Here is an 8,626-nt window from a genome sequence, read left to right on the forward strand (position 1 = left end):
TTTTTTGCGGTACGCGGGCCTCTCACTGCTGTGGCCCCTCCCGTTGCGGAGCACAGGCTCCGGACGCGCAGGCTCAGCGGCCGTGGCTCACGGGCCCAGCCGCTCCGCGACACGTGGGATCTTCCCGGACCGGGGCACGAACCCGTGTCCCCTGCATCGGCAGGCGGACTCTCAACCACGGCGCCACCAGGGAAGCCCTAGCTTCTCATTCTTAAGCACAGATAACAAAAATAATGCTTTGCTTTCACATAGTGCTTTGTCGTTTTCAGTACAGAGCTGTGCTTTGAGCTCGATAAACACTTTTTATTTTTTTGTATCTATATGAGGTGATGGATATTTACTAAACTTGTGGTAATCATTTCATGATAAATGTAAGTTATTATGCTGTACACCCTAAACTTATACACGGCTATATGTCAATTATATCTCAGTAAAACTGGGGAGGGAGTTCCCTGGTGGTCTAGTGGTTAGGATTCTGTGCTTTCACTGCCGTGGCCCAGGTTCAATCCCTGGTCAGGGAACTGAGATCCCGCAAGCTGCACGGTGTGGCCAAAAAAAAAAAAAAAAAAAAAAAGATATTTAAAAAAAAACTGGGGAGGGCTTCCCTGGTGGCGCAGTGGTTGAGAGTCCGCCTCGGGCTCTGTAGGGGACGCCTCAGCTTTTCCTCACTTCTGCGCCCTCTCCTATATCATTCCTCAGGGCTGCCCAGCCAGCCTTCAGGAACCCTCTCGTGGGGCACATTAGGTCTACCTGACCTACGTGACCAGGAGATCATCCTGTTCTCTGCCCTGGGATTCCAGGTCCACAAGCTTTCTTCCCTGCTCAAATCTGGCCTCAGCACTCCTGCTGGACCCTCTTCTTGAAGTAGGCAGATCTTTTCCAGGGCCTTGAGCCCAGGGCCTTCTAGTGGGCAGAGGAGGAGATCTGAATATCCAGCTGGCTGTAAGTGTGTTGGCCACCCTCCTCCTTCCACCACGGGCCTCCCTGCAGCAGCCAGGTTGGGCTGGCCCCAAAGGAGACAGCAGGATGGCTCCAGGAAGACTGTGCAGCCAGAGATGTGAGCCTGAACTCCCCAGATCAATGGGGGGAAGGCTGGCAGCCAGCAGGCTGGCCAGCAGTGTCAGAGCCTGGGTCTCGGATCGCCTTGGGCAGGGCTTCCAACCCTCTCCCAGCCTCAGCCCCACACCTCCTGCCAGGCACTGACCTCCCCAGACCATTTCCTTCCCTCTTTCCTCCCTTGAGTCCCAGCTCAGTCCAGGGAGGGGGCCCTGGGTGCAGGAGCCTTGATCTGACTACCTGAGGACATCAGGGAAGGGTCTTCCCCAGTCTCCACCCCACTCACCCAGGGACCTCTGAGCCTCAGTTTCCTCGTCTGGATCATGTGGTTGGAGGGCACCCAGCATGGGAGTCATTCAGGGTTAAATGGGAGAGTGCTGTAGAGGGCCACCCATGGCAGCACGCAGTCGATGTTAACCCCCGTCTCCCCTCCCCAGTTCCCCTGTCTTTACACTGAGGGAGAGATAAGCTGACCTGCATGGAGAGTGGTGAGACAGAAGCTCAGAGAAGGGAGCTACCAGCCAGGACCATGCAGCAAAGAGGGGATGGGGTAGCCCTCCCCTTACCCCTCCCCTTGCAGGGCTCCAGTTCCCCGCCGGGGTCCACGTCCCTAATCGGAGAAGCAAGACCGGGAGCTGTGATTTTCTTCCCTGAATCAGCTCATTCCCTGAACTGCTTCAGGAAGGAGCCGGGGGTGGCCTCACACTTTAGGGCATTGGGGATGTGCTCTAGCTTTTCAAGTGCCTGGGTCTTCCTTCCATAGCCCCCCCCCCACCCCCCCCCGCCCCCGGCCCCAAATGCCCGCGAGGGGAGGAAGTCAGACCCGGGGCCGCGGGACCCAGGCGGCAGCCGCGTCAGTAACCGATACAGCCAGAAAGCCACACCCATGTGGCCGTGATGGATCGATCGGCCCCGGCTGAAGACCCTTGTCCCTTTTTCTTCTCTTTTTTCTTTTTTTTTTGCGGTACGCGGGCCTCTCACCGTTGTGGCCTCTCCCGTTGCGGAGCACAGGCTCCGGACGCGCAGGCTCAGCGGCCACGGCTCACGGGCCCAGCCGCTCGGCGGCACGTGGGATCCTCCCGGACCGGGGCACGAACCCGTGTCCCCTGCATCGGCAGGCGGACTCTCAACCACTGCGCCGCCAGGGAAGCCCCCTCGTCCCTTTTTCTGACGGCAAGCCAGTTTTCACGTGCAGGCACGGGAAGGTTCCCCTCCCCCGCCCCAGACCCTCTTTGCTCTCACACTCTCCTTTCCTTAGGGCAAGCAGAGCTTCTCCCGGGATCTCAGGTGCCTGCAGGCATGGTTAAAACTGCGTCTCCCGCACCTGGAGCCCAAGAGGCAGTTTACATGTTAACTTTCAATCTGCCTTAATGACATTTCTTAGGGAAAATTCTCCCATGCCAAAGGAAACAGCTAAATGCTGGAAGGATCTAGAAGGGAATGTGGAGTTTAATCCAGCCATACCGGAGAAGTCTGGCCCCCTCCCTGGGAATTCCTCGGGACCCCTCTCCACCAGCTGCAGGTTCTTCCTTGCCACCTACAGAATCCACTCCGCCCTCGGCTCTGGAAACAAGCTGGCGATTCAGAGAGGGGCTCCAGAGGCTTCTGGACCCACACGCTCAGCTCTGGCTCCAAACCACGCAGGGCTGGCCCCTCAGAGACCTCACCCTGGGAAGCGTGACCTCTGCTAGGGACGAGGTCGGGGCTGGGTCTCCGTGGCTGGAGAGCACCCGTCTTATTTCTCTGCTGTGTGCCCGCTCCTTTTTGATGGGAGAGGAGCCCACTTCACTCCCGACCGTCTTCCTAGCCCTGGAACCCTGCCCTGGCTCTTGCCCTTGGGAGGCATCTGGATGCTTGGCATCCCTGGAGGGCGGCCTCCTGCTTGATGGGCGGGTCCTTGGAAGCCTGGCGTCCTCTAGTCCCTGCACATCCGCAGACTTCTGCCTATCCTAACGCCAGGCTCCAAGATGAATTCCAAACACCCGCCGGGGTGTGAGGAGGGCTTCCTGATTGCCTGTCCTGGCTTCTGAGGGCTCTGTCTGTTCTCCGGGTCCAGAGAGCTGTCACACGGCCCTGTCCAACTCCAGTCCCTCACGGGTGGAGGTGCATTTCCTATGACAGCAGGAGACGTACTCTTCTAGCTTCTGTTCAGTGCTCCAAGGTTCCTCTTATCTCCACAACTAACTGGTGGTCTGTGAGACCTCTAATTGTGTCCTAGCTCCGATCCCCCCCAAACTGAGTGAGGGAACCATCACACTTGCACTCAGCTTCAGGGACACGGTCTCCTCATGCTGCTTGCTGCCTACGCAGAGTCATTCTCCCTTTTTTCCTCAGTAACAGAACCTGGACGTCATGCAGAGCAGCGGCACGCTTGGATAATCAACTGTATTTCCTACCTCCTCTTACAGCTAAGTGTGGACCAAAAACTAAGTTCTGGCCAATAACATGAAAATGTTATTGTTGTGTAAAACTCCCATGGACAACAGGCCTGCTTAAAACAGCTCCCTGCTTAAAGGGATCTGGCTCAGGGGACAACAGGCCCCCTTTGCATGGCCCCCTACCTCCTTCCTGTTTTCTGGAATGCTGATGTGATGACTGGAGCTCCAGCAGCTATACTGGGCCATGATACCTTGAGGATGGAAGTCACATAATAGAATGGTGGAGCAGAAAGAGAGAAGGAGCTTGGGTCCCTGATTTCCATCTTAAGAGCCCTAGATTGCCTACCTCTGGCCTCTTTTAGCATGAAAGAGAAATTCTTATCTTAAGTCACTATTGTTTTATGTATTTTATGTAGCCAAAACTAATTCTCACTGATATACCTGGTTGGCAGCCTTTAACCTTAAACTATCTTCCCTACAGAATTTTCACAACCAAGTATACCTCGGTTTTGTATAGATGTGTAAGAGCTTGGGAACTAAGGCAAAAAGGTAGAAGAAAGAGACCCCAAAATGAAGAGAGTACTAAATTTCAGGCCAGAGAGACAAAGTGAATGATGATGTGATATACATAAGGAATACCAAGGATTTTAGAGTGGTGATTCACTAAGATTGCGCAGTGTAGTCTATAGCCTTAATATGGTCTTTATTTGGTTACTCACGTTGGTTTTAAAAGTGAATTTATTCAACCAGTGGTGCTGGGGCAACTGGATAGCCACCTACAAAAGAATAAAGGGCGGACCGATCCTCACCTCCACACCAAAATTAATTCAAAGATCTAAATAAAATTGTCCAAACTATAAAACTCTTAGAAGGAAACAAAGGTATAAATCCTCGTGACCTCGGGTTAGGCAGTGGTTTCTTAGATGACAGCAAAAGCAAAAGAAATAAGACAAAAAAACACAAAAACTGGATTTCATCAAAATTAAAAACTTTTATGCTTCAAAAGATACCATCAAGTAAGTGAAAAGACAACCTGCTGAATGAGAGAAGATATTTGTAAATCATATATCTAATGAGGTACTCGTATCCAGAATATATAAAGAACTCCTATAGCTCAATAATAAAAAAGACAAACAGCCCAACTAAAAACTGGAAAAGGAAGCAAAGAGGTATTTCTCCAAAGAAAGTACACAAATGGCCAATAAGCACATGAGAAGATGCTAAACATCATTAGTCATCAGGGAAAGCAAAACCACAATGAGATGCCACTTCACACACAGTAGGATGGCTAAAACCTCAAAAAACCAAACACACAGAAAACAAGTGCTGTTATCAAGGATACGGAGAAACTGGAACCATTAAACATTGCTGGTGCAAAGGTAAAATGGTACAGGGTCTTTGGAAAGCAGTTCAGCAGTGCCTTATAAGGTTATACAGAGTTACTCTATGACCCAGGAATTCCACTCCAAGGTGTATACCCATAAGTACGTGGCAAAAACATATGTCCACACAAACACCTGCGTACAAATATTCATTGCAGCATCATTCGTAACAGCCAAAACAATGGAAACAACCTAAAAGTCCAGTGACTGATAAACGGGTAAAACGCAGACAGCGAAACAGTGCAATATTATTCAGCAACGCCCAGGAATGAAGTACTGATACGGGCCACAATGTGGATAAATCTTGAAAATAACAGGCCAAGTTTAACCAGCCAGATACAAAACGCCCCATATTGTATGATTCCATTTACGGGAACTGTCCAGAACAGGCAAAATCCAGAGACAGACAGTAGATGTGAAGTTACCAGGAGTTGCGGGCCAGTGAAGAATGGGGAATGACTAGTAACCAGTACGGAGATTTGGGGGATGGATAGCACGTCATAAAACCAAATAATGGGGCTTCCCTGATGGCGCAGCGGTTGAGAGTCCGCCTGCCGAGGCAGGGCACGCGGGTTCGTGCCCCGGTCCGGGAGGATCCCACGTGCCGCGGAGCCGCTGGGCCCGTGAGCCGTGGCCGCTGGGCCTGCGCGTCCGGAGCCTGTGCTCCGCGACGGGAGAGGCCACAGCAGTGAGAGGCCCGCGTACCGCAAAAAAAAAAACAACCACCAAATAATGGTTATGGTTGCACAATTCTGTGAATATGCTCACAAACAACGGATTTTATACATTTAAACAGATGAACTTTATAAAGCCATTTAAAAAGAAAAAAAGCAAACAAGGGCTCCATGCAAAGGGGACCTAATGGAAGTGGACCACGAACTTGGTCGGGGACACATCCTTCCTGGGCCTGGAGCCAGGAGACCAGGACCCCCGCCGTGCCCTCCTGCTTCTCTTTGGCGCGTAGGTTCTCTGTGTTTCTGTCTCCTCCATAACGTGCACATCCCAGCTCCAACCCCAGCTCCCAGTTACTGAGTGCCTGCTACGTGCCAGGCTCCATCCATAACCATCCACGGGTACCATCACATTTACTGCTCCCAGGAACCTCCTGAGGCGGGTGCTGTCTTACAGCTGAGAAAACGTAAGTCCAGGGAGGTTCAGCAACTTGCCAACAGTCACACAGCTAGTGAGTGACGGGGCAGGAATTTGAACCCACCAGGACCAAGGCCCTAACCCTTCCTGAGTTTCTCCCAGGCAGCCCCTGGCAGCTCCAGCACTCCTGGGCTCCGTATTTAGCGTACTGTGTCAATACATACACCTAAGAACTTTTTTCCTAAACCTTTAGACCCATCAGAATTTTTAATTTTCATGCCAATTCTTTTTTTTTGTTTTTTAAGTCTTTGTCCTGTTCCAAATATTTAATTTATTGAAATACTGTTTTCAGGGTTTTAAAATCCTCAGTTTTTTTCTCGGTAGGGGGCACCCGGAGAAATCCTCGGTATTTCTATTGTGCCTTCAGCCTTTAATAAAAATGAGCTGGCACAGATGTTTCTCGGTGGAGGGGTCGGCTGAAAGGTTCTGATCAGCTGTGTCTGCCGTAGAGAGATGGAGCGCTCAGCGGTGTCGCCAACATTCCCTCCGGCAACAAACTAGAGCAGAAGCCAGCCGGCTTGCTCTGAATACCTCAGTCCCGCCGATCTCCGGATCACCAGGTAGGCATCGACCGCATAGCAAAACAGCCACCAGAAGCAGGCGCTGTACAGCAGCTGGATCCACATCTGTAATCGGGAAGAGCCGGCATCAAAGCTCCTGGACATGGGTTCCAGGCTGCCCCGTCCGTGAAATGAGCTGGCAGACGCCCACTTCCTCTGACGTCACGGGGTAGCGCGTGAAAGCCCTCCGGAGAGGCTTGGAAACCCAGGCTGGGATGTGGCCTGGGCCGGGCGTGTGCCTTGGCGTCCCGTCTGCTCAGCTGCACCGGGTCCAGAGAGCCCTGCCTTGTGCTACGCTTGTGGTCAGGGAGATAAAGGGCTCAGGCGTGCAGCTTGGCCTGGCGTGAAGGTCTTTGACCGAGAAGCCCTTTTGCCGAGGGCCAAGGAGGATAGGCAAGAAGGAACTTCCCAGTAGAAGGAAGCGGGCGGGGTGGGGGTGGGGGGCTCCGTACGTTAGAAGCAGCACGAGATCTATATACGAAGACGGAGGCTCCATCGGGATGCAGCTGGGAAGCAACAGAGGGGAGGAAGGGAGAGATGCTGACAGTTGTGGCACAGATGGCGGGGTCAACAGGGCATCAGTATCCTTTGAGGTCATTCACTGGAGTGTTAACTTGGTGGACAGAGCGATACGTATGAACAGATGGCTATATTTAAATATATACTTTGTTAAGTACATACATCCATTAAATCGATAACTTTTTTTTCCTTTTTTTGGCCAGCTGGTTTTGATTGTGGCTGGATCTCAGGTAAGGATTGAATGTGTGTTTAAGGGTGGCGATGGGAAACATACTAGCACAGTGGTTCTAAAACTGGAGTGTGGGTCCGAGGCCCCTGGAGGGTTTGTTAAATCACAGACGGCCCGCGCCCCAGGGTCCCTGGTCAGCGGGGGGAGGGCTCTGAGCACGTGCATTTCTAAAAGTTACAGCGGGCTGGCGGGCGGGATGGGACCACACTTGGAGGACACAGCGTAACGAAGCGGGGCAAAGGGGAGGGAAGGGGGAGACCAGGGGAGGTACACTTACTGCACTCCCCATGCAGAAGGCGGCGGGCCACACGTCTGTCCCGTTCACGGCTGAGATGTCGTCCACGAAACTCGGGAACCCTAACCACACCGTAGACCGGACTGTGATACCTAAGGGAGAATCAGGTGATGCTTTGTATCTGCTCCTAATGCAAATCTAAAGGTGACTTGTTGACTCTGTAAAAATGATGGATGGACGGATGGATGGATAGATAGATAGATAGGAAGGGAAAGAGAAAGATGTGAGGGAGACAGGGAGGAAAGAAACACACGCTGGTGTGTGCAGAGAGACAGAGAAAAAAATAAGACTCAGAAAATAATTATTATGGTGGTGGAGCAAAATCCCAGGCACTTTGACGTCAACTTCCACCACCGTTAGCCAGAGTGCTGTCCTAATGTTGTCTCCTTATTTGGCACCCAGAAGTGATTATGTGAATAACAATTTCTATTTCTTGGCTACATTTTTAACGTCCAAGTTAACTAGTCCTCACATAAAAAAGAATGATTGAAAAGGCACATACTGAAGTTTAAAAAGATAGTTCTTTCATTCTTTAAAAAAAATACATTTAAGATTTTCACAAATTAGCTCTTGATAATCTACTTTTGACATTTATTATTTGTGAGTTTTCCTTGCTATTTGACCCAAATATCTAATTCTCCTCAACACAGTATACACACCTAAGGCATATATTAGGGTTCTTTGTTAAGTAATTCGATAGATAGCCTTTGTTTAAGCATTCACTATGTAACACGCTGCTCAAGGGGACCCGTGAGCAGTACAGTTACACACTAGTGTAGTGTGTGTATTTCACATACAAAAATATACACTGTGTCATATACCACTAAAGGGGGACTATTAACACTAAAAGCCTAAGATATAGCTTCTCATTCTTTTTTTTTTTTTTTGCGGTACGCGGGCCTCTCACTGCTGTGGCCCCTCCCGTTGCGGAGCACAGGCTCCGGACGCGCAGGCTCAGCGGCCGTGGCTCACGGGCCCAGCCGCTCCGCGACACGTGGGATCTTCCCGGACCGGGGCACGAACCCGTGTCCCCTGCATCGGCAGGCGGACTCTCAACC

The 8,626-nt window shown here is 51.3% G+C and overlaps 1 protein-coding gene and 1 long non-coding RNA gene across 2 annotated transcripts in view; one reads left to right on the forward strand and one right to left on the reverse strand.

The window, feature by feature from the left end:
- GPR143 (G protein-coupled receptor 143) overlaps positions 1 to 8,626 on the reverse strand; it is a 35,533-nt gene that overhangs the window by 23,824 nt on the left and 3,083 nt on the right. The window contains exons 2-3 of the mRNA XM_028492512.2: positions 7,551 to 7,660; positions 6,497 to 6,591 (exon numbers count right to left, since the gene is read on the reverse strand). Of these exons, the coding sequence (XP_028348313.2) occupies positions 6,497 to 6,591; positions 7,551 to 7,660 (205 nt within the window). The remainder of the gene's footprint in view (positions 1 to 6,496; positions 6,592 to 7,550; positions 7,661 to 8,626) is intronic.
- Positions 6,438 to 8,414, forward strand: LOC129392262 (uncharacterized). The gene is made up of 3 exons (XR_008617977.1): positions 6,438 to 6,525; positions 7,248 to 7,274; positions 7,567 to 8,414. It is a non-coding gene; the product is annotated as an uncharacterized lncRNA (long non-coding RNA).

Source organism: Physeter macrocephalus, chromosome 7 (genome assembly GCF_002837175.3).
Source record: "Physeter macrocephalus isolate SW-GA chromosome 7, ASM283717v5, whole genome shotgun sequence".
Lineage (NCBI taxonomy): Eukaryota > Metazoa > Chordata > Mammalia > Artiodactyla > Physeteridae > Physeter > Physeter macrocephalus.